This window comes from Phyllobates terribilis, unplaced genomic scaffold, assembly GCF_046119375.1.
Source record: "Phyllobates terribilis strain yellow unplaced genomic scaffold, ASM4611937v1 Scaffold_12__6_contigs__length_324123572, whole genome shotgun sequence".
Lineage (NCBI taxonomy): Eukaryota > Metazoa > Chordata > Amphibia > Anura > Dendrobatidae > Phyllobates > Phyllobates terribilis.
In genome coordinates, this window is record NW_027362772.1 from 33412311 (window position 1) to 33437942 (window position 25632).

The 25632-nt window shown below is 40.3% G+C and overlaps 1 protein-coding gene across 5 annotated transcripts; it reads right to left on the reverse strand.

Annotated features, from left to right (window-relative positions):
* Positions 1 to 1036: 1036 nt before the first annotated feature.
* LOC141171987 (sialoadhesin-like) lies at positions 1037 to 25420 on the reverse strand. 5 transcript variants are annotated; one of them, XM_073655741.1, is made up of 12 exons: positions 25337 to 25420; positions 24958 to 25086; positions 19015 to 19079; positions 18905 to 18932; positions 18579 to 18799; positions 14930 to 15214; positions 11965 to 12234; positions 7416 to 7515; positions 4736 to 4766; positions 4497 to 4535; positions 2622 to 2709; positions 1037 to 1693 (listed from the first exon to the last, which is right to left on the reverse strand). In XM_073655741.1, exons 3-11 carry the CDS (start codon positions 19055 to 19057, stop codon positions 2626 to 2628), a joined length of 1101 nt encoding a protein of 366 aa, XP_073511842.1. In that variant the 5' UTR covers positions 19058 to 19079; positions 24958 to 25086; positions 25337 to 25420; the 3' UTR covers positions 1037 to 1693; positions 2622 to 2625. The 5 variants fall into 5 exon arrangements, with proteins under 5 accessions (XP_073511842.1, XP_073511838.1, XP_073511839.1 ...); XM_073655737.1 differs by having other exon boundaries at positions 18579 to 18932; XM_073655738.1 differs by having other exon boundaries at positions 18579 to 18932; positions 24958 to 25059; positions 25337 to 25410.
* Positions 25421 to 25632: the final 212 nt, after the last annotated feature.

The window sequence follows — 25632 nt, forward strand, 5'->3', positions numbered from 1 at the left end:
CAAGAAACATTTGGAGGCTGTCAGCAATCCCAAAGGGTGGGAAACCAAGTATTAATTAGGGGTGCCTTTATTTCTGCACATGCTGTTTATTCTGTTTCTTCTTTGAAATTGCAACATGAATGTTGAAAAACAATGTGTTGTTGTTGTATTACTTTGGACCATTAATTAAAAAATCCTGAGGATATAACTTTGGTCAACTTCCATTTATTTCTGAAGATAATGTTAAATCTATGAAAAAAATGAAGCAATGCCGATAAGGGTTAGCAGCACTGCACATATATACATGACAGTGTTCTGTATACCAAAAATACTTTTCCTGTCTGGTGCAGCACCAGTGTGAAGATGGGCCTAATTTAATAAGTGGTGTGCGCTTCTTAATGAAGTTGGAGCATCGTACTCCAGCAAGGCTGGCATAGCATGAGCGTGCACTATGCCAGTCTATGCCAGCCTTAATGAATCAGCCCTTTAGTGTTTATACCAGGAAATTTTTCAATTCGTAGTACAATCACACAATGCAGTAATTGTGAAGTAGAGAGCCCCCATGTAAATGTAACATTAGAATTAAAAGGAATCTGTCATCAAGTTTTTGCTATTTAATCTGAGAACAGCATAATATAGGGCAAGAAAGACTGATACCAGGGTTGTGTCTTTTTTAAGATGTGCATGGTAGTTTTAATACAATCAGTGTTTTATCAGCAGGAGATTATCACTAGAGGACTAGGTCTCACATGCAGCCCAGTCAGGCTATTCTGTGTTATCCCACCACAATTCACAGTGTACACGGGAAGCTGTCAATAAGGGATGTGGGCAGAGTTATACATAGTCCAAAAGTCTTAGCTCTCCTACATCTACATCAGACAAAACAGGGATTCTATCAAAACTCCACCTGGCAGTCTTGTTAATGATACATCCCTGGAATCAGGTTTTCTTGCCCTATATAATGCTGCACTAAGATTATATAGCAAAACCTGCTGACAGATTCCCTTTATCTTTTAAATCTGTGGTTACATTAACAAAATGAATTAAATCCAAGCCATTCTTTTATATATATACAAACTTTATTTTTACATTAACTGCAGGAATAATAATTATTATTCTTCATTAAGTTATAATTTAATGAGATATTGAGGATTTAAATTTATAGGCTATATACAACCTTTTACTAGTGCTTATATTTTTCATTTTTTGCAAAATTAATAAATATTTCCTATCAATTTGCTGCTATAGAGTACATAAGCTCTTCCTTATGCTATTTGCAGTACAAATCCTGACACAAATCCACCAAATATTTTCTGTTACAGCTCATACTGATCTCTCCTTTCCTTCTTTTACTGTTTCAGCTGGGGTTGCACATGGAAGATCAGAGTTTGGAGAGGGGGAAAGCATCTATGTTCTGGGTAAAGACAGAGAAAACAGGTAGTAGAAGGGAGGAAAGCACATGAAATGGAAATTCCTTCCGCAAAGAAACTAAGACTTCTGAAACACAGACTTCCCATGCAGCCAATGTTACACCTATTATAGAAAATTCGAAATTTAGGAAAAGGCTGCAATCTGTAATTTTTGCAATCTTTTTTTTTTCATTTTGAATTAAATAATTGGAGGGTTCTTTAGATATTTCTTATTTTACATTCTCATATTGATAAACTGCACCCAGATGTCGACCTTTGACGTTGATGTGTGTGGATTTCTCAGGCTGTAAAATAACAGAAAATCTAATAAATGATAAATTTTACTAATTAATAGATTATTAATATGCAAAGAAACTGCAATAGTTTAATGAATAAGATGAATGCTCTTCATATTCATAAAAGTTTTTATGAATTTTTGGGAAAGGACAAATATAAAAACTGTAACTTTTTTTTAATATCTCCAATATTATAAAAAAAATATTTAATATAAATGAGTGATTTAAATAAGACATAATTGTCCGATGATACATTTTATTTAGTTGTTGGCGAGATCTTTTTCCACATTTCATCATAGGGGAAGTCTTCCATCCCACATAATAATCTAGCCCGCCTGTGAACTTCCGAACATCCTTTTTAAAAGGTGGAGCCCAAAATTTTAAACCTTTTCAAGATGTGACATTATGAATGATTTATAGATGGGTAACAATTAGAGATGAGCCAACCCAAACTCTAAAATTTGGGGTTCGTAGGTGTCCGGTGCTGTACTCCGAACATGGGCTTCTCTTAGAAGTCCGTTTTACAGTTTGGGTGTCCGGGAAGGAGAGAGTGAGATTTCTTCGAGCCCCAAAGTTCGAATCCGCATTGATTTCAATGGGCTTTGGGCTCAGGTTCAAGTTCTGGTACCCGAACCGCTCCGTAGGGTACCAGAACCTGAACTTCCATGGGTCCACTCATCCCAAGTAACAATACATTTGGATCACAGGACTTTATCTCTCTTTTTATTCACCCTAAAATCTTGTTTGCTTTTGCAGCTGCTGCCTGACATTGATTACTGCTGCTTAGCTTATTTTATTTTCTCCCTCTATCCACTACACTGTTCACCCAAGATTTAAATGCTATTTATCTGCATATTAAGCTTATATCTGCAAGTAAATAACATTTCTAGGTTTCCTTTAAGTATACTTCATAAAAAGTTAGTTTGAATGGTCATACATTGTTATACAGTTGCCTTTAATTGATTATAGTCACTTGCAATATCGCTTTTCACTAGGTCAGTGTATGTGGCATCTAGAGATCCAGTCTGAAAAGAAAGGAATTGATTAATGATGGCGGTTAGGTGATAAATGTAAGATTGTGAGAATCGATCACTATAAACCTGACTATTAGCTGGATTAGAAAACCTTGGTCTCCTGTGCCTACACCAGCATGACCACCAAAGACGAGCTTTTTTGAAGAAACAATCAGTTATATAGAGAAAAACCAGGGTAGTTTTCGGCACAACCAACTCGATAAAAAATGGCAGTTTATTGAATCAAGTTAAAAGTCCATTAAAGGTAAGGAGGCTTATTCGTCATGCAGTGCTCCTCTGGGAAATTTAATATGCAAATTGCCTCTTCAGAGAAAAAGAGGACTTGTACTCTAGAGTGCCACCTATTGGAAGCAGCAATCCTACAAGTCATTGTAACATTGCATGGCGAATAAGCCTCCTTACCTTGACATGCCAGAGCTGGTGTGTCACTCTCCATAAGGAGAAACGTTAACCCTTAGACCTCAGTCCAGAGCCTCTCACCTAGCCAAATCAGTTCTCATACTCTGCACTGATGAGGGCCAACAGCCCGAAACACCGTGTCTGCAGATTGAGATTCTGATTTGGTTTTTATCCTAAGTCATATTGCATGACTCGTTAAAGGGTTGATTGTGACTTGTAGGATTGCTGCTTCCAATAGGTGGCGCTCTAGAGTACAAGTCCTCTTTTTCTCTGAAGAGGCAATTTGCATATTAAATTTCCCAGAGGAGCATTGCATGGCGAATAAGCTTCCTTACCTTGACGTGCCAGAGCTGGTGTGTCACTCTCCATAAGGAGAAACGTTACCCCTTAGACATCAGTCCAGAGCCTCTCACCTAGCCAAATCAGTTCTCATACTCTGCACTGACGAGGGCCAACAGCCCGAAACACCATGTCTGCAGATTGAGATTCTGATTTGATTTTTATCCTAAGTCATATTGCACGACTCGTTAAAGGGTTGCTTGTGACTTGTAGGATTGCTGCTTCCAATAGGTGGCGCTCTAGAGTACAAGTCCTCTTTTTCTCTGAAGAGGCAATTTGCACATTAAAAGTTAAAAACTTCAACACTTGTCACGTTTCTGGCATACTAGGACTTCCTTAGTCATCCTAGTACTCTAGACATGCATCAGCTGTTGAAGTTTTCAACTTTTAATGGACTTTGATTAAAAAAACTTTCATTTTTTACCAGTTGGTTGTACCGGATACTACCCTCGGTTTTATCTCGGTCAGTTGCAATCACCAGCAGGTACATCAGGCACTGGTTTCTAATTACAGCAACGTATTCATCTTAATTACTAGCGTGAGCAGCTCTAACCCCCCACTCCTCTATCTCCAAGTCATTTATATAGTTTTTCTTTTTTTTTGCAGAATAAATTCATGACTGAAAGCATAAAAAACATCATGACCATGAGCTTCTGACATGTAAATCCAGTTCTAAATATCATCATAACATAAAAGAAGAATGTTCAATTGCACCTGTAAAGGAGTGTGTGTTAGACTAGGGTGAATTTATTCAAGTGGAGCTGACTTAGTCTCACTTTTGATGTTGCCCTGACCAGGAAGTGCCGACGTCGAGGGCTTGAATTGTTCTCAAGGCTGAGAGACGTGAGTACAATTGATTGCTTCTCTGAGTCGGCTGTCAGCTTGACAGCCAGCACAGAGAGTGGCCAGCTCCTACTCCGGGGAGAAGCAAAATGCAGCCGCCGAGGAGAAACATTGGACCTCTGCATTAGGCACATCAGGTGGCCTGATAGTACCCTCCCTGCCGGCTGAACTGGGGACAGATGATTAGCTGCACCTACATGTCCTCCTGTGATGGTGGTGATTGTGGAGTTCTCAGGCTGTAAAATAACAGAAGAAGTAGTGAATGATATAGATTATCAATCAGTGATATGTCCGTAATTATGAACTTTAGCATTTACATTTTTTTAGTGACATATGTGAAAACTTTAACATTTCCTTGTAAAGCCATAAACAAAAGATGAAAAGAGGAAGACGATTTAGTAGATATTATAACAATATAGCACCCAGTGATGCATACCTCATTGCTTGTCAATTTCTTGCATCTCTTTCTATGCAAACAGAAAATATATCACAATTGTTAATGCTAATAAGTTCTAATAGTGAATAAAACAAGCAAAAAAAGTAATGATTTAAACATTGTATAATATAAAATAACATAGAGGAAGTAAAATTAATCTCTACTAGGGATGAGTGGACCTGTGCAAGTTCAGGTTCTGGTACCTGACCCTAACTTTGGTCCAAAGTTCTGTTCGGGTAGCAGAACAATACCCGAACTTGAACCAGAACCCTAACACCATTGAAAACAATGGTTACCCGAACTCTGGAGCTGGAAAAAATCTATCTCTCTCCAACAGACTTTTCCCGGAACTCCAAACATTGCAACAGACTTCCGGGGAAAGTCCATGTTCGGCGTTAAGCACTGGACAGTAGCTGTCAGGTATGAACGCCGAACTTGTATGTTCGAGTTCGCTCATCTGTAATCTCTTCAAGTTCTCCTTCAGAGCCATTTATTGAATAAATGAATAGTGATGTGACATGCAGAAGCAGTGCTGTTGCAGAGTGTGACATGCAGAAGTGGTGCTGTTGCTTTCAAAGCATTCAGCAACTATTAGAAGTAACACAAATACATAAGACAGGAAGTGTTGTGCTCCAGAAGCATCCAGCAACTAGAGGGGTTAACACAGTCACTGGAGAAGGGGAGTGTTTTAGCAGAGCCCTAGGGGGATTGTGAGGAAGTTGTTTACTGTCTGGCTGGAGCCCAAGAGAAAGATGGTGTGTGTGTTCTGCATCTGACAGAAGTGCCCCTGCAAGTGAAAGGGATTCAAGTCAGAAGTGAAGCTAAGCGCAGGTCAGATAGAGTTCCTGAACTAGCAGTGTAGAGTATTGTTAAGCAGAAAGATAAGAACTGTAAGAAATGGTGTCACAGTGGTCATCTCCCTCAGTAAACCCTCCCTCCTCCTCCTCCATTTCACTGTGCTGTAAAAAATGCTGTGTTCATTATTGTGACTTTGCATTAGAACTGTGCGGTTCTGTACTACTGGGAAGACTGTGAGCTGCTGTGCTGCTAAGGAAACTGTACTGTTTGTCACTAGAGCCTATTGCTCATAAGACTTAACTTGCACTGACTGTGCGGCTTCTTTTTAAATGCTACTGTTCTACCGTTTATGAGGACTCTTGTCAGATATGTGTGGTCAGCAAGTGAAACAACCTACGTGTCTGTGCCTGAGGATCAATACCCCTGTGTGCCTGAGAGAAGCTGCAGCATATTGGCTATGGTCGCCCTGAGTGACGGTTTCCCAAGGATTCCAAAGAATTCATGTAACCTGTCTTACCCCTATCTGAACCTAGCGGTGTGCATGTAACAGTGAGCCTCTTGTTTACTACAGACCTGCTAACTTGTGCATTTTTACCGAGATCAACATTACCTCCAAACCAAGTAGACCCTGTCTCCTTTCAGTTTTTTTTTTGTTGCTAATACAAGTCCTGCGTAATGATAACTTTAATGGGAAATTTAAAAACATAAAGTCAAGATAAATAAAATATGATGTTCAGTGCTGAAACTAATGAAGAAAAAATTCAGTGGCATATCTTCAAAAGATGGTCAGACAACCATATAAATCAGTTCGAGATCAGACCACAATGCACAGACTGGCCGGTGGGTCTCCTGACCCAAGCGTGACATGAGAGTTCGTGAATCGAGATAAAAGAGCAGCCCAAGGTTAAATTATATATTTAATCGCCTTAAGGGCATGCTAGACAATACACTATATACAAAAGGTTATACAAACATAATAGTCAGAGATGAAAACACAATAATAGTGGTACAAAATATATAAGCAGTTCAGAGATAGTTACCAGTCAGATGGAAGGTCTGGCTTGCCATGGAGGAGCTGCCACATGGGAGGCTTGTGGTCCCCTTTGTTTCAGGATTTCTCCCACATGATGTGTTATCGCGACCTCTCAGGAAAAAAGACACCGGGCTCTAGCTGCGGGAGCTCTTACCTCCTCTGTGTCACTCCCCCTCCTGCCCACTGGCTGGACTTATATCTCCACCCCTGATTTCTCAGCTAAAAACTCCAAAAACTAGAATGGGTTATACTTCCTTAATGCACTGTCCGAGGGAGCCGGTTCTGGTGTCATCGGATACAGCCGGTCCCCTGTTATGCATGGAGACCAATCACAGGGGCCCTAGGGGTTTTTGAAAGGCTGTGTCAGGTATCTCCCCATCCTTACATGCTAGACAGGGATGAAATCTAGGTTATTAATAGCTGAGACATATAGTATCCCCATAACTCAGTATTGAATTATACTTGTCTGACACAAAGGACATGCCCCATGGCTGGGGTCCACAGGGGTTTTCCTGTGGCAGCTCCACAGCAGAAAGAGGGGGTTTTGTTACTCACTGTCCCACTGTCCCTCAGCCCCCTCATTTCTTGTTTAGCTGCAAAAGTGTCTGGTCACAGCTGTACATTGTATACCTCTATAATCCCCCGCCAAACAGGGCACAATGATTGACATGGGATTATATCTTCAATATTCTTCACATTGACAGCTTCATTTATTTCTATAAAGCTGTCACGTATCAGCAAGATCAGTCATTGCGGTCCGATCTCAAACTAATTTATACGTTCACGTGAATGCAACTTTGAAGTGATTTATAAAGAGAAGAAGTGATATTGATGAATAAAATGTACTACCTCCAATGAAAGTAGACAATCAATGCAATCAGTAGAAGTAGTAGGCAGATTGTACCAATTGTTGCTGGAAGAACAATGTTACTAACGTTGGAGCTTTTATCTGTAAACAAATATAACATATAATAGGTGAGCATATGAACTTTAAGAGGAAGCAAAAAACGGAAATGACATTTAAGTGGTTTCAAGGGAGCCTGTACACGGCCACAAGATGAATCAGAAGTGCGTAGTGTGAAATCATAATTTCCCTCCAACACCACGTGCAATTTCTTTGTGACTAAAAGTCTGAATTTCTAACATTGTGCCAAAAATCTGACATTCGTGATTTGTAACCTATACTATGTTTTGCCTTTTTTCTGAAAGGAGGGTTTATGGCTTTGGAGGAAAGAGGGGTGGTCTAACTTTCATCACTGTGAGCAAGTCTTCTGGCACCAAGTAAGTCAATGGGTATAAATTAAGACAAAACAGCCTAACGATGCACTAGAATTATTAAAAAGCATGAACCACTAGGTTGAATTTAAGACTCTGTGAAAGAAACAGAAAGTCCAGCTCCACAAACATGCAGGATATTTATTTTTGGATAGATACACATGACATACAAAAATTAAAATATCATGATAGAGATGTGGTTAAAACATCTACACGTTTTAGGTTCGAAACACACTCTTCATGCAAAAGGGTGTTACGCACCTGAAAACCATAGATCTTTTATCCACGTCTCTATCATGATACAGAATTATAATCTTAACATGGCATGTGTATCTATCTACATATAAAGATTATGAGAAAAAGGAGCAATCAGGTCACCTGTTAGGTGCACGGCAAAATACTCCAGTAATAGCAACAGCCCAAACGATAGCCGGAGCTCACATTTTCTTAAAATATTTACCGTATTTTTCAGACTATAAGTCGCACCGGACCATAAAACGTGAAAAATGAGAAAAAATTTTTTTTTAGAAAATGGGATCCGTGTTATAGTCTGAATAGGTTTCTTACCTGGGGGGCAGTGGAGCGGCGGTCACATGAGGCAGGATCTCTCAGGAAGCCAGCAGAAGTGTAGCAATGCAGAAGGCCCTGGGTGGGAGAGGGCGGTGGCTTGTGGTGGTGGTGGAGCGGCATAGTAGGAAGCAGGGTCCCTCCACCAGGAACCCAGCGGTGGCAGGAGCAGTGAGAAGCTGTGGGCCAGGTGTCAGTGGTGAAGCAGAGCATGGTGCACTGCTTTTCCGGTGGCCATCATCCAGAAGCCGTGGTCAGCAGGAAAATGGCCACCCAAGCCAGTGCTTGTGCAGACTGGGATCTCGGCAGCCATTTCCCTGTGTCCCATGGCTTCAGGAAGATGGCCGCCAGAGGCAATGCATGCGCAGTTGAGATTTCGGCTGGGCTTAGATCTCAGACTGTGCATGCGGCTGCTGGTGAAGCTCTGCATGATCGCCAATACTGGGCCCACAGCATCGCACAGCTTCTGCATCCACCGACTTTCAGACGAATGGACCCTGCATCCTTGCGGTCCCACTCCACCACCACCGCAACTCCCCAGTAAGCCTGTATTTGGATCATAAAATGCACCCCCCATTTTCCTCCCAAATTTGGAGTAAAAAAGCGTATTTTGGTCCGAAAAATAAGGTACTTTATTGATCCAGTAGTATAAAAGGCACAAAAAATGGTTGAACACAACAGCACAAAAATTAAAAAGGCAGAACAGAAATATTTACTGCGCTCCCAGTCAACATATTTCAGACCTGCATGGTCTTTGTCAGGCAAAGGACCATTCAGGTCTGAAACATGTTGTCTGGGAGCGCAGAAGATATTTTTTTGTGCTTTTTTACTACGGGATCAATAAAGCAATTCATTTAAAATGTGAGTGACGTCTATCATTTGGACTGTTGCACAAATAAAGATCCTGTACATTCGTGGAACTGGACTTTTTTCTTCTTTCACAGATTCTATTGCATCCAGGCAAAGATGCTGCCCATGCTTTGAACTGCCAGAACACCACATGCAGGTGAGCAAGATGTTTTCTCCTTCCATAATTTAAGATTTTGTACTATAAGTTTGCTCTGTCTAAGCGTTAGACCATATTGATAAATATTTCCATTGCAACACAAATCAACTGTGAAAAATTGTTTTTGACAAGAGGTTCAAATACATAGCCTATGGAATTAAGTTATATCATAAGGATAGTGCCAAACTAGTGGGTCATAAAATTATCCCCTTGGAAATTGGATATGCAAATAGCCTCAACCCAGAAAAAGAAAACAGGGTCTCTTATGCCACCTATTGGAAGTAACAATCCTAGTGACGCGCCCCCTGGGCCATGTTCAGGGGATACCCGGAGCCGGATCTGAATAGGAGTAGTAGTCCTCGTGGCGGTGACCCGGTCCGTGCCCAGGGTGTCAAACTAAGTGGCGATGTTTTTAGTGGCAGATGTGATATTGTTCGACTACGCCACCCGTTGAATGCAGCTATGGAGCTGCCGCTGCAGGGCAGACCGCTGAGGCCGGTGGTAGGATTGTGCAGCGTGGATGGTATAACCCCCAACGGGAGGGGTATGGCCTCAGGGCAGCTATTGTGAGTTGGATGAGGGGAGTGATGGTGCGGGTGTCCCAGTACTGAAGGTGCAGGTGTGACCATGAAACACGGAGGCTTGCAGTGCAGTTTCAAAAGCTTTACTCACTGTTCTTTATCCGGTCGCTTGTGCACAGTAAGGACCACCCGAGTCATGCTGCGTCCACCAGGTCAGGGACTCGGCCAACTCCCAGGTAGTTCCAGAGCGTGGTCCAGAGCTCCCCTCTCTTCCTTCCTACTGGCCGTTCTCACCAGGGACCCACCTATGTCCGGCTCCCTCGGGCCTCTTGGTGGTGAAACCTTTCCTGGCTTCCCTGGCCCTATGCGTGGTATGCCTTCCTGGTGGATGTGGTGAGGGTCGTGCCAAAGCTTGACCACGACCTCCGGTTCCTGGCTGAGGATGATTAGCCTCTACCAGTTTGGGATCCGGTACCCTTCTCTGCCAACCCTTCACCCTTCTGGTTTACTTCTGGGATCTCAGGGTTCCCTCTTGTCTTGTGTCTCTGGGCCTCTCTTCCTCCTTCTCTCCACTACAGGCCTGGCCCTGGAGCTGGGCCCAACCGGAGCCACAGCTCCCTGTCAGCCCTCCTGGCTGAACTCTCTCTCTGAACAGACTCACCCTAATCCAAGATGGTGCCCACCTTTTATACTCCCTCTGACACCCGAGCCCAGGTGACTAGCACCCAATGGGCTCCTTCCTATGCCCAGAGTCCCTCCCCTGTCTGCTCCTACACCACTGGGATGTTCCTCCCCCCCCCCCCACTCCAGCCAGGGACAGACGCTGTCGTACCTGCACAACTATCTGGTGGGAGTACCGTTGTTCTGTCCCCCGGAAATGGGGTGTATGTGGTGCATGCAGCTTACTGAGCTCTGTTCCACACTCCATCCTTACCCGGGAGTGGAATACCACACCTCTGGCTCGAGGTGCAATACCCCTGTAGCAGCCGAGTCCTCGGGGTGCTACACTAGAAGTCAATGTTAATCCTTTAAAGAGCCTTGCCATATGACTTAGGATATAAAGCCAAACCATATCCTTTTCTCAACAATGAAAAGATCTCCATATACAGACAGCTGTTTCATGGTTATTGCTCCATATCAGTGCTATTTAGAAAACTGGTTGGTTTACACTATTGAAGGAACTTATAAGGATGTCACGATTCCTCCTTCAATCTGTCTGGGATATAGTTACTGACAGCTCAGCCATCCAATCTGGAGCATGGGCATGCTGAAGCTGTCAGTGTTTTAATTGATAGCTTGGCCGACCAATCTGAGACTGGGAAGTTCTGGGCTGCCTTCAGGTGTTCTTTGTCCAAGTTGATTGTGTGGTTTGTCTCTGTGCTTTGTGTTCTGCTTTTGGATCTTTTTGCTGCCTGACTTTATACCTTGTTCTGACCATCCATTTTGCCTACTTTCTTTGCTCCGGTATTCTGACCTCGGACTGTTATTTGACTATACCTTTGTCCCTTCCCTCTGTTTATGAAGTATCTCCTAGCTTTTGACCTCAAACTTCTTGACTACTCTGAGTCACAGTTTGTCCGTGAGAAATGACTCCGCATCACAAAGGGGCTAGGATTTTCATTTCCAAAACATGCAAAACTGCAAACTGCAAAAGTGCTTGTTTGAATGAGAACTATCTGAAAACATTTATATATGAAGATGGGAACACTCCTTTTAAGGATTAAAAGAAACATGGCTATTGCTTTATTGAGTTACTTCCCAAGCCATACTTTCATAACTTTATTTAGGCTTCCGTCAAATGCTGTCAATGCAGTGGTTTTCCCTATGCTGACTGGACTGAGCCTAGACCTCTGCTCACTCACAGAACAGAACAACCAAGCACATGATATACCCTACTCCACACATATTCACAAGGTTCCAAACAATGTCTCATTTAAGGTGGTCATTCACATTAGATGGTTGTTGGCTGAACAATGCAGTGTAGATATATATTACAGGTCAGCATTGTTTCTTATGGTTGTATACTTACATAGTACATGTATCTTTGTCAGGGCTGATTCTCCTCTACCCACATCATTTATCGCAGCACAGGAATATGGCTCCATACCCGCGGTCACATTCCTTACTCCGATCTTCGATCCTGTGCATGGTAATTTAATTCTGTCTTTCCCTTTGTACCATTCATATGTATTCACTTTAATTTTGGAGCGGCAATTACATTTTAAAGTCACATCACTGCCTTCTATCACTTCACCCATCCCAACGCTAGTGATAGTGACCGTCACATTTTTTGGCGCATCTATGGAAGGAAAATATTATATAGAGATTAACATTAGTTCTGCAAACCAGAAGAAAGAAATGCAAGAAAATGATCTATCCTGAATATAACTCTTTTACTGAAAGCAGGCAGTAAGCACCAATGCTCTCCATAGTGGTGCCAACAACAGGCTGAATTATACTCTTTAAAGGAGTTTTATAATTTTGTAAATCTCTTGCTCCATTGCTGTATATTGTTTTTGCTTTACTGCTTTATTCACTCTCCCCAGGTTCAGCTGCGAGTCAGCACCACTAAAAGAAAAATTTAGGTTTGCTGTTTGAAGCAGCTCTGCCAAAATGTGTTTAGCTGGGAAGTGGTTGGGTTGGGTAAGGGCATGACTATGTCCACCTATTAATTTCAGCAAAAGTGCCAACGTTTCTTATGCCAGAAATGTTACTCTAGTCCCTGACCAGAGTAATATTTCAAGCAAAGCGCACCAACAAGTGCACCACTGATAAGATAGGCCTAATTTATTAAGTGGCATACATCTCTTTCTGAATTTGGCACATCTTATTCCTGCATAACCCCCATTAAGACTGGTTATGAAATTAATTGGGCCCTTAAAAGTCTTCTAATAAGAAAAAAATTTGCAATGGTTGTTGTTATGAAGTGACCTGGGTTGGAGCATTCGTATTGCAACCACTAGGGGCAGCACCGGCAGGTAGCATAGTCAGGAAACAGCCAGGGGTCGATACATGGAAGCAGCCATATAGTTTTGGATGAGGCAGCAGGTGAAAGGAAAGCTTCACTAAATAATCTCACAAGGAAGTAAGTGCAATGCCAGGCTTAAGTAGGGTGTTTAGGGTGTTTAGATAGGGTGGAGACTATCAGGAACAACACAGGTACTAGTATCTGGGAAAGAAAGGAACTGTCCAGTGAGCTGAATAGCTCAGAGGGAAGAGCTGCCACCTGGTGCACAAAAGCTGCCAAGTTTGAGTCCTGACAGTTGTGAAGATAACAGCACCTAAAGCTTACTTTGGAGTCAATCTCTTTTCTCCAGGTCTATTTTTATTGGGTTCCTCATAAGTATTTATGCCTGGTAATGGGTCATGTTTCTCCTAAAGTAGACTAACTATCTGCCATATAGGGACTTATAGGCCATACAATGCACACTGGAAATGAAGGTAAACAAATATATTTTTCACAGAGGAAGAGAGTGAGAAAAATCAATTTTTGAAAACGATTGACTCTTTATAAAGCCTTGCCACAAGATTTATCAAATATTCCAAAGCAGAATCTTTTCCAGAAAAAAAAATTACCGCCATTTTTAGACAGCTGTTTCAGTGTTCTGGAATTTCAGTAGTGCTCCAATGTGGTGACATTCTCTACGGAAAGGTTATCTGCATTTCTTTATTATCCATGAAGCATTTCATGGCCTATAAGCCTTCCTATGTCAGCTTAGCAATCTTGAAAACTCTTTCCATTCCCTGTTGATGGTCTCCCATCAAACAGTTTTCTTTGCATTGTTGAGAGGCAAGAAAATCCCCCAAAAATCCTGTTGGTAAATGGTGGTCTTCCCTTTTTGAAAAGATTCTGGTTTATATTTAATTTATGAGTAGAGATGAGCGAACCTGAAATGTAATGATTTGGGTTCGTACCGGACACCTGGTGCTGAACTCCGAACACAAACTTTTCCTGGAATTTCGTTTTACAGTTTGGGAGTCTAGGGAGGAGGGAGAAAGAGATAGTTCCACAGTTAGAGTCCCCATTGATTTCAATGGGGTTCTGGTTCAGGTTAAAGTTTGGATACAGTTCTGATACCCAACTGAATTTTGGACTAGAGCTCAGTTGAGTACCAGAACCCGAACGTCTGCAGGTCTGCTCATCCCTAATTATAAGTCATGTGATCGATTCATTTAACAACTGGTTTCCTATACAACTCAGTTGTGCTCTGCTGGAAATGGGTAATCTAGTACATTACATGGGATGCCTCTGGAGACCTTTACTCTTAGGGACTCATTTTATCTCAAGACATATTAATCTGTGGAGTGGCATGAGCAGATTTACATATACATCTTACATCCAGCTGGCAACACAGCTCAACTGTACTGTGCCTGGCTCTGCGGTGCTCATAATAAAGCCTAACGATTCTCCTATTATCCTGATAAACTGGCATAAATGATGTCTGTAATAAAAATAGAGACAGGACTACAGCATGCAATGGCAGGCAGATTAAAGCAAATCAATTCAGAGAGATAGGACAACTAAGGAAGCACATACAGTAGGGGAGCAGGTGGAGGGGCTTGCAGCACTGAGAATAAGCAGGATGCTAGTGTAAAGTGTAATTTTGGCAGGTAAGAGAATCTGTCCTCTTGCTCTGTGAAGAGGCAATTTGCTTAACTTCATAGCTAGTATACATGGAGATTGAGCCCTAAGTATTATACCCTCTGACGTGATCAATGTACCCCAGAGTGATACTGTACTGAGACAAAGAATAAGAGTAATATTTCAAGGGAGTTTCCTCTAATAATTGAATTAAAGGGGAAAAATTAACAGGATTTCACCTCCTGTCACTCATATTTAATTTTTGGACTGAAGACCATATATAGAGTATGCTGAGAAATCAGTGATTTTTGGTGATACAAATAGTTATGGTAGAAGGGCTGATAACATTATTACATATGTAAGAGAATGTAAAATGTATGGTTCAATGTACCCAGTTATCTTTAATACGTACAAATGATGTTCAGAAATCTTGATTTCTCAATACTTTGTCTATTAGGATATCTAGCAGTGCACTTAATCAACCCATCATCCTCACTGGAAGGAATATAAGTAAGTTGTGATTTTTCTTGCCAATATCCTTTAGTTACTTCCACACTCTGAGATTTAATGTGACCCGGCTTGTTCCATTTTATAGAAGGAGGACTGGAACGACATGTGTGTTCTGCAGAACATTCTATGATGGTGGCTTCTCCTTCAGTCACATTTTCAGATGCATAAATCGTAACTTTCTCTTTATCTGTGAAGTCAGACAAATACAGTGTCAACAGAAATTATCTATCTATTATCTATCATTTATCTATTATCCATCTATCTATTATCTATCTATCTATTATCTATCATCTATTATCTATCTATCATCTATTCTCAATCTATCATCTATCATCTATTATCTATCTATCATCTATTCTCCATCCATCATCTATAATCTATCTATTATCTATCATCTATTCCCCATCTATTATCTATCTATTATCTATCTATTATCTATTATCTATCTAACTATCATCTATCTATATATTATCTATTATCTATCTATTATCTATCTATTAGCTATCTATTATATATCTATTATCTATCTATTATCTATCTTTTATCAGTCTATATATTATCTATCATCTATCTATTATCTATTATCTGTTATCTATCTATTATCTATCATCTATCTATTATCTCTCTATTATCTATTACCTATCTATTATCTACAGCCACGTGTGGAATTGCGATCCACCCGCGATTGTTAACCAGTTAAATGCCGCTGTCAATCTCTGACAGCAGCATTTAACTGGTGCTTCCAGGAAGCACGCCACTGGCTCCACCCATCGGTGACCCCGTCACATGATCGCGGGTCACCAATAGGTTGGCATGACACCCCTGGGTCTCCAGCAGACTCCTGTCATGTCCAGTGGTTGGCGCTCATAGCAAGTGAGCATTTCCGCTACACAGAGGCGATCTGCTCATCGCCTGTGTGTAATAGAAATGATCAGGCAAGTGCTGCTTCTAGTCTCCCATGGAGACTATTGAAGCATGCAGAAAGTGTAAAAAAAATGTTTTAAAAATATTAAAAATAAAAAAAATATAATAGTTTAAATCACCCCCCTTTTCACCCCATTCAAAATAAAACAATTTAAAAAAAACACATATTTGGTATCGCCGCATTCAGAATTGCCCATTCTATCAATATAAAAAAAAATGAATCTGATCGGTAAATGGCGTAATGTGAAAAAAATTCTAAACGCCAGAATTACATTATTTTTGGTAGCCGCAACATTGCAATAAAATGCAATAACAGGAGATCAAAACATCGGCTCTACACCAAAATGGAATCAATAAAAACGTCAGCTCAACAAGCAAAAAACAAGCCCTCATCTCGGAAAATGGTGACTTTTCTTTTTTTGCAAATTTGGATTTTTTCACCACTTAAATAAAAAAGAACCCATACATGTTTGGTGTCTACAAACTCGTAATGACCTAGAGAATAATAATGGCAGGTCAGTTTTAGCATTCAGTGAACATGGTAAAAAAAACACAAAAAAAAACAACTGTGATATTGCACTTTTTTTTTTAATTTCACTGCACTTGGAATTTTTTTTCCCAGTTTCCAGTACACTATATGATAAAATCAATGGTACCATTCAAATGCACAACTTGTCCCACAAAAAATAAGTCCTCACATGGCCATATTGACTGAAAAATAAAAAAGTTATTGCTCTGGGAACAAGGGGAGCAAAAAACGAAAACACAAAAAACGAAAAATGCTTCGGTCATTAAGGGGTTAAGCAGCAAAAATTGTGAAACTTGCCGGCTAGAGAAGAGCAAATTGATTTGATGCAATTCAAATTTGTATAAAATCTTATCAAATTTGAAAAATCTGCTATTTGCTTCTCGTGAATCACCTGAATGGCTGCTGCTGTTTTACCCATTGCAAAAGGTTGCATCAGCAAGAGAAGGCTTACATGCCCTCTGGAAGGCTTTCCCATATCAGCTATCACATCACATGGTTATAACATAGCCAATTAGAAGGGATTATCATAGTCTGTATAAAAGAAGAAGTTGGGAATGCAGCAGCCATTATTTGGTGAATTTGGATAGTGAGAGGATGTCAGAGTTCACAATTTATCTATAGAGATAGGGAAAGAAACCCACAAAACTCTAAGTAAACTGCACAGATGGTGTGTCATAGTGCAGCAGTGATGAAGATTAGTGTGTGAGCAAAAGAAGATGGTGTTACATATGTTTTTAAGTTTGACTGAAGGCTTTGCAGCACTTTCAAATTTGAAGTTTAAATGATTTTCTTATCTCTTATGTAAAAATGACAATAATTTATGCAATACAAGAAAAATGTTTCTCAGGCAGACAACAGCAGCTGATCTCAGTTGAGTGTCCTTGTCCTATGGTACATCAGGGGAAGCTTTCCTACATCTGTTTATGCTAGGCCATCATTTATCTATCTATCTGTCTATCCATATCTATCTATTTTTTATCTATCTATCATATATATCATATCAGTCTATATGTGCAATGATATTTTTACTCAGTTCCATCTCACTACGTTCCCTACTTTAATCCTCAGAGCAATGGATGAATAAACAATGAATATATACACATTGTCTCTTCAAAGATGAAGAGGGTTTGAACTCTACTGCCACCTATCAGAAGTAGTAATCCTAAAAGTCAATATCAACCCTTTAACAAGCCATGTCTCATGGCTTGTTCTTTAGAAAAAATACACAGTAATTGGCTCTTCCACTCTGTTTCCAGGATTATTTAATACGGTTTAGTTAAATGCAAAGATAAAAAGACAACTCGTTTCGGCTGGGCTAGCCTTCATCAGGTGTATGTTTCACCTGATGAAGGCTGACCCAGCCGAAACGCGTTGTGTTTTTATCTTTGTATTTTATTAAACTGCATTGAAGAATCCTGGAAACAGAGTGGAAAAATGAATTTCTTGCATTTTTTTGTATTAAACATTTTTGTTATGTTGGAACCTCTTGAAGGACCCTTCACGGTTTAACAAGGTGGCAACAGACTTCTAACAACTTTATATGGAATACACGTTATCCTAGAGTTGTGCCTGTATGCCCAACCATATAAAGTGAGCACAATTTTTCATTTGCAACCAATCATGATATAATCTAATACTACACTTAGATAGTGCTCCCTTGTCTCCCTTGTAATCTAGGTTACACCCTGCAGCATGTCTCATGACTTAGAATAAAAGCCAAACCAGAATCTCAATTTGCAGACACCTGCTTGGGGGCATTTACTCCTCTTCAGTGCAAATCATGAGTTCTGATTTGGCAGTATGAGATTCCTCTGACTTGGTATTACCCCCACCAACATACACTTTTAGATGATTCTGCCAATTATCTCATCCAACAGCTACAGTATCTTGCCCAACTCTCCGACACACAGAATGATGGTGGATAATCTCAAGGAGAAAAAGAGTCTCAAATTAGACATACCAGGTCCTTATTTTCCTAGACAAGCATCTATCGGAGGACCCTATGCACATTCGAGTCAACCAAGCCAGTCGATTTTGGTGAGTTCAACCAATGTTAGTCTAAAGTGTATGGGAGGCATAAGTTATTTTACATATTTACCTGTGAAATCAAGATAAAGAATATGAGCATATTCAGTATATGCATTTATTGGTTTATATCCTGGGATCCCTGGGAGATAATAATTGTAACAATCTTCTTCTCTCACAGGATATATCCACAGGCCACAGCTGTAATTTCCCGGAACCACAGAAGTCCGATCTTTGTATTCCATCAATACTGAAGTTGAGTCCCTGGTGTTTAGGATTTCTAGATAGCTTGATCTAGAGTATAAGTACCATACCATGTTGGATTTTACTGAATAATATGTACAAGGAATATCCACACAGGAGCCAATAAGAGCAGTAATTCTAGAAGGAAACACCCACCGCTGACATAGAGAACCTAGATAGAAGCCTGGAAACAATGAGCAGAACATGAGGTCGGAGTCACAGAATCTCATTATATTGGATTATTCTGTAATTGTGAGAATATTTACCTTGACAGATGAGGAGAAGATAAATCTGCTTCATGGGATCCATTCTGGATTTCGCTTGTTGATGACTAAAACAGAAAACCCAGTCATAAATCCACGCAAAAATGTAAGACAACTCCAATAACGTTGAAACATTTATATGTTGATGTGATTAATAATATTGCAATTGTATATGTATTTTTCTGAAAAAAATAATAAAAATAAGCAAGCAGTCTCACCTAAAGAGTAACTTAACATTTTTAATTAATTAATCAGCCTGTACAAAGTTGTATTCCATTCCCTTCCTTCTCTACCACTATGTTGAAAGTGCTGGTTTCACCGCCTACCGTAGTTTGCTTTAGTAGCTGCTTTTAGGACTATTAAATACAGGAAAAAGTAAAAAAAAAATGAAAAAAAAAAAAAAAAAAACCCACAAAAGTTCAAATTAACCCCAATCTATTAAGAATTAAAATAAATTAATCCAATCTGCAAACCGCGTAATGAGAAAAAAACATCAATTACTCTTTTTTTTTAGCCGTAACATTGCAATAAAAGGCAATGAGAGGCGATCAAAACATTGTATCTACCGCAAAGTGGTATCAGTAAAAATGTTAATCCAGGGTGCAAAACATAATCCCTCATACAGCCCCAGAAATTTTTTTTTTCTTACAAATTTCAGAATTTTTTTAGCACTTAAATAAAAATCAAACTATGCATGTTTGGTCTTTGCATACTTGTACTGACCGGGAGAATAATATGGCTCAGTCAGTTTTATCATATAGTGAATATGGTAAATATAGACCACAAAAAAATCGTAGAATTGCACTTATTTTGCAATTTCATCACACTTGGAATTAATGGTATTTTTCAAAAGTACAACTCGTCCCGCAAATAAACAAGCCCTCATTAGGCTGTATGGCTGAAAAAATAAAAAAGTTAAGGCTCTTGGTAGAAGAGGAGGAAAAAAAAAGAAAATGGAAAATCGCCCGAGGGTGAAGGGGTTAAATCAGCACTTTAAGTATGAAGCTGACGATAGAAGGAAACTAAATAATGCAATAGAGTATATTACAAATGTTCATAAAGGATGATTAATAATTAAATGAAAAAAAAGTTTAGTTACTCTTTCACAACGTTCCCGATATCATGCAGTGAACGATATTTATAACTGAGTAGAACCTCCCTCCGGACAACTATTCTTAAAAAAAAATGAAAATTGTCTCTTCAGAGAGAAAGAGGACGGGAACTCTAATGCCACCTACAGGAAGTAGCAATCCTAAAAGTCAATATCGACTCTCTAACGAGCCTCGTCACATGACTTAGAATAAAAGACAAAATAAGAATCTCAATCTGCAGACACTGTGTTTCAGGGTACTGTTCCTCATCAGTGCAAAATGTAAGATCTGGTTTGGCTTGGTAAGAAATGTCTAACAGGGATCCAAGAGGTAACGTTTCTCATTGCGGAGAGAGACATGTCAGGCCTGACATACCAAGGTGAGAAGACTTTTAAGTCCCAATGCTCCTCTGAGAAACATGCAAATTGACTCTTCAGAGAGGAAGAGGACTAATAGTCTAGTGCCATCTACAGGATGTAGCAATCCTAAAAGTCAATATCGACCCTCTAACAAGCCTTTTCACATGACTTAGGATAAAAACCAAAACCAGAATCTCAATTTGCAGACACTGTTTTTCGGAGTACTGCCCCTCATCAGTGCAAAGTGTGAGATCCAGTTTGGCTGGGTGAGAGGCGTCTAACCGGGATCCAAGGAGTAGTGTTTCTCCTTTTGGAGAGTGACATGTCAGGCCTGAAATGCCAAGGTGAGGATACTTTTAGGCCCCAATGCTCCTCCGGGAAATATGCAAATAGTCTCATCAGAGAGGAAGATGACTAGAACTCTAGTGTCACCTATAGGAAGTAGCAATCCTAAGAGTCAATATCAACTCTCTAACGAGCCTTTTCACATGACTTAGGATAAAAGCCAAAACCAGAATCTCATTTTGCAGACACTGTATTTCGGAGTGCTGCCCCTCATCAGTGCATAGTATGAAAACTGGTTTGGCTAGGTGAGAGGGTGAGTTAAGAAAAATGATGAACAGTAAATAAAAAAATGATAGTTTCTACTGAAGATTTTCCAACAAAATTGCAAATCAAACTAATATATCAATTAACAACTAACAACAGATATTTAATATTAATATAACAGATTTATTTTAAAGAAATATATTGGGCTATGGCAGAAAGGCCACAAAAATAAAGACCAGATGCAATCAACCTTGACTATTTCAAATGAACTTTCTTTTTTAATTTAGGAACCCAACAGAATTAGAATGCCTTCAGTGGCAACCATTAATTCAGAACAGGCTCCATATTGATGTGTGCTTTTGGCAAAAAAGTCATGGTGAGCCCTTTAATACTTAATATTCTTTGATTTTTAATCTGTACATAAATAATGGAAATTTAATTTCCTTCAAAACCAACATATTTGAGATTAAACTGGCACAAAACCAGTAACATTTTGTCCAGTAAACTGCATTCTTTCTAGAGTTGGGGGAGAAAATAAAAACAAGTTATTCTCATTTGACCTGTGACCTCACCTAATTCGTTGAGCTGCCTTTACTTATGGTACAGCTCGCTGGTCTTCTCTTCGTCACGGAATAATGTGGTCACATGGGTGCAACTCACCTCATTGACATCAGATAAGCGCGTTGCCTCCCATATGACCAAATGGGCCAGGAGAATTGAAGACACATGAAGGACCAAGGAGCTACAGTTTAAGGAGTCAGGTGAGGGTTTAGGACAGAAGAGTATAATGATTTTTTTTCAACACCTTTTGTATCCTCTAGAGATGAGCGGATCAACTTTGAGTCAAACTTTCTGAAAACCGCAGGTCCTGGAGAATTTTAAAAAATTGTGATTCTGTTAGCGCAGATCACAAAATAAAAAATAACACTTGCAATAGCAGTTGCTGAAGATTGTAGCAGTCAGGGAATAGGTTCATGATGTCATGCAATTTATTCACTTCTTTTCTGGCCAATCATAGGTATTTTAGTATTGAGATTCAAGGCTCAATTATTGTCACGGGTGTGTCAGAAGTGACAGACAGTCTCCCTGCAGCTGGTTTATAGCATTGCAAACAGCTTCTTAGTTTAGATGCTGTCTTTAGGACCTAGCTGCTACCTCCCTCTGCTAATTAGCTCTCTGGCCTGGGTGTATAAATACCTGGTGTGTCTGAGAGGTAGTTGCCCGCTATATTCTGTTCTACTTGTGAAGCCTAGCAGGAGCTGTACTTCGTCCTTTCTGGAGCTTGAGGCCGTGTGCATATTTGGAGTTCATCTAAAGCTAAGCTATTTTCCCCTGTATTGTCTACCCTAGTTGTCACTTTTCGTCCCGGGGGTCAAAACTAACAAAGCTGATGCTTTGTCTCAGAGCTTCCCTGGTGGTGGTGATAACGAGAACCCTGCCTTGATATTACGGAAAGGGGTAGTCATTTTGGCACTTTATCCTGAACTGGAGGGCGAGGTGTTGGAGGGTCATGGGGATGCCCTGCCTCCTCCCCTTCAGGAAAGTTATTTGTACCATCTGATCTGCGCCACAAAGTAATCAAGGAACACCATAACTCTGTGCTTGCTGGACATCCTGGTGGTAAGGCAACCGCGGACCTCCTCTCTCGTCGTTTTTGGTGGTCGGGGGTTACATTGGGATCTAATTGAACACATAACTGCTTGTAGTATTTGCGCGCGTTCTAAGGTTTCACATACCCATCCGTCTGGTACTCTTCATCCGCTTCCTATCCCTAGTAGGCCATGGACACACTTGTCTATGGATTTTATTACTGACCTACCAGTTTCTTCAGTCAAAACGGTGGTTTTGGTGGTAGTTGATACTTTCAGTAAAATGGTTCATTTTGTCGCACTTCCTGCACTTCCAAATTCCACGACACTTGCCCAGGTGTTTATAAATTAGATTGTAAAGCTTCATAGGATTCCCCCGATGTGGTGTCAGATCGGGGGACCCAGTTTGTTTCCAAGTTCGGGAAGGCATTTTGTTCTCGACTGGGGTGCAGTTGTCCTTTTCCTTTGCCTTCCACCCTCAGTCGAATAGTCGGACCGAGCGTGTCAATCAGAGTTTGGAGACCTACCTCAGGTGTTTCGTCTCCAAAAATCAGGAGGATTGGGCATCTTACTTACCGCCAGCAGAATTTGCCATTAATAATCATCCACAAGAATCCACTGGTAGGTCACCGTTTTTCGGTGCATACGGTTATCACCCGCAGTTTGGTACCTTTACTGGGGGAGGAGCTTCAGGAGTTCCTGAGGAACGCTTTGCCTCATCGCTCTCCTCAGTATGGCAGGGTGTTCTGAGTAAACTAAAGCTCATGGGAGACAGGTATATACGTATGGCTGACAGAAAACACTTGCCAGATCTGGACCTGAATGTGAAAGTGAATGTGTGGGTGTCTACCAGGAATATAAGACTGAAAGTTCCTTCTTGGAAGCTGGGGCCTAGCTTTATTGGTCCTTATAAAATAACCACCGTCATTAACCCAGCAGCATTTCGTCTTGAACTCCCTCAGGCCCTTAAGGTCCACAACGTGTTCCACAGGTCCTTACTCAAAAAGTATGTGGAACCTCTTGAGCCGTCACTTCTATTGCCGCCCACAGTAATGGTTGATGGTAATCTGGAGTTCCATATTTCGAGGATTGTAGATTCTCGTCTTCAACGTTATTCTCTACAATACCTGGTGCACTGGAAAGGCTATGGTCCAGAGGAGAGGATATAGGTTTCAGCATCAGAGGTGAATGCTCACAGATTGGTTCGCTCATTCCACACCTCTTTTCCTTAGAAACGCAGTCCTGAGCGTCCGGAGGCCTTTCATAGAGGAGAAGAGTACTGTCACGGGTGTGTCAGAAGTGACAGACAGTCTCCCTGCAGTTGGTTGCAGGAGATCTCAACGTTTGGCATTGCAAACAGCTTCTTAGTTGAGAGACTGTCTTTAGGAACTAGCAGCTACCTCCCTCTGCTAATTAGCTCTCTGGCCTGGATATATATATATACCTTGTGTGTCTGAGAGGGAGTAGCTGGCTATATTCTGTTCTACTTGTGAAGCTTAGCAGGAGTTGTACTTCGTCCTCTCTGGAGCTTGAGGCCGTGTGCATATTTGGAGTTCAACTAAAGCTTAGCTATTTTCCCCTGTATTGTCTACCCTTGTTGTCTAAAGAGTTTAGTGGAGGTTGACTAGTGCTCATCTTCTTCCATCCCTAGCTGAATCCTTTCCCCAGGGAAAGTAGGGTGAGGCACGCATCAGCAATTGGTGAGGAGGCAATATAGGGACTGTAGTTGAGGCAGGGTGATGCTTGACCAGACTAGGAGGTTTCCACTTCCCCTTTTCCCTAGTGTCTGGGCTCCCTTTCCCTTTTCCCTCTGTGTTGCACTAGTCTTTCCCACACCTGGCATGACAATTATTCTCCAAGAACGGAAATCAAATTTTAGAGGAAAATTAATTCAAACATAAGAAGTCAAATTTTAAAAGATTGACTCATCTATTAGCCTCTATTTACTATGCACTTATGTGTGGAGAGATGTGGGAACATAATAATCATTATTTCACTGCAATCAATGAACTTTTGATTGGGAACAATTTTATTTAGACTTACTATAATCTTCCCTAAAAATAGAATTTGGGGAAATTTGCAAATGTCTACATATTAGTTCTGAGAATATCAGAACAAAAACATGAGCATAATTTCCCTAGAATTGTATAGATTTGTGCAGTAGGTTGTAAGCATGGGGTCATAACAGATCTAAAAAATATTAACAAAATCACTGGCTAAGGATTTTTTTGTTAGGATACGCTCGACAGTTCGCCAATATTGTATGCAAGCGTGCTACAAAAAAAGGTTAATGAGCAGGAGAAAAGCAAAAAATGATTTTACACAATTTAACAAACAAGATGTAAAGTTCTCACTTACTTGCTCCCTTGTGGTTAATCTGTAAGCTAGAGCCACTTCTCAAGTTCCTCCTCTACCAAAAGCTTGGCTGATAATGTATTCACATACAGTTTTCATTAATTCCTAATAGAAATCGTACATACATTAAATCTGCAACAAGAAGAACATGGTGTATGACATCAGGGAATTACACTTTACTGCAACTAAATAGGCAAATTGTCTCTTCAGAGAGAAAGAGGACTTGAACTCTAGTGAGCATTTCATGGCTTATAAGCCTCCTTACACTGGTGGGTTATAAGTCTCCTTACACTGGCATGTCAAGGAGAAATGTTACCCCTTAGACCTTATTGAAAATCTATAGTTAATGAAAATGATAAATAATTAAAGAATAATGACTTACGTGCTCAGTCCCTGAGACGCAACTCTATTGTCTTGTCTTCATCGAGCATTTAAGGAAGTGATTTGGGTATTTCCTGAAATTTGCAATATCCTCTTTTGCACTAAATAAGAAGCTTGTTTTCTGGAAATGCTTCACTACATATTGCATCAATAAGGTGTCATTTTATATTCTGGATATTCTGTGTAGCATTTGTCTTTTCTAAATTATTTCAAATTTCTATCTTGTCAAGTCTAATATGATCTTTGTTCAAATTTGTTAAAGGGGTACTCCACTTTGCCTAACCACTGTCTAGCTGC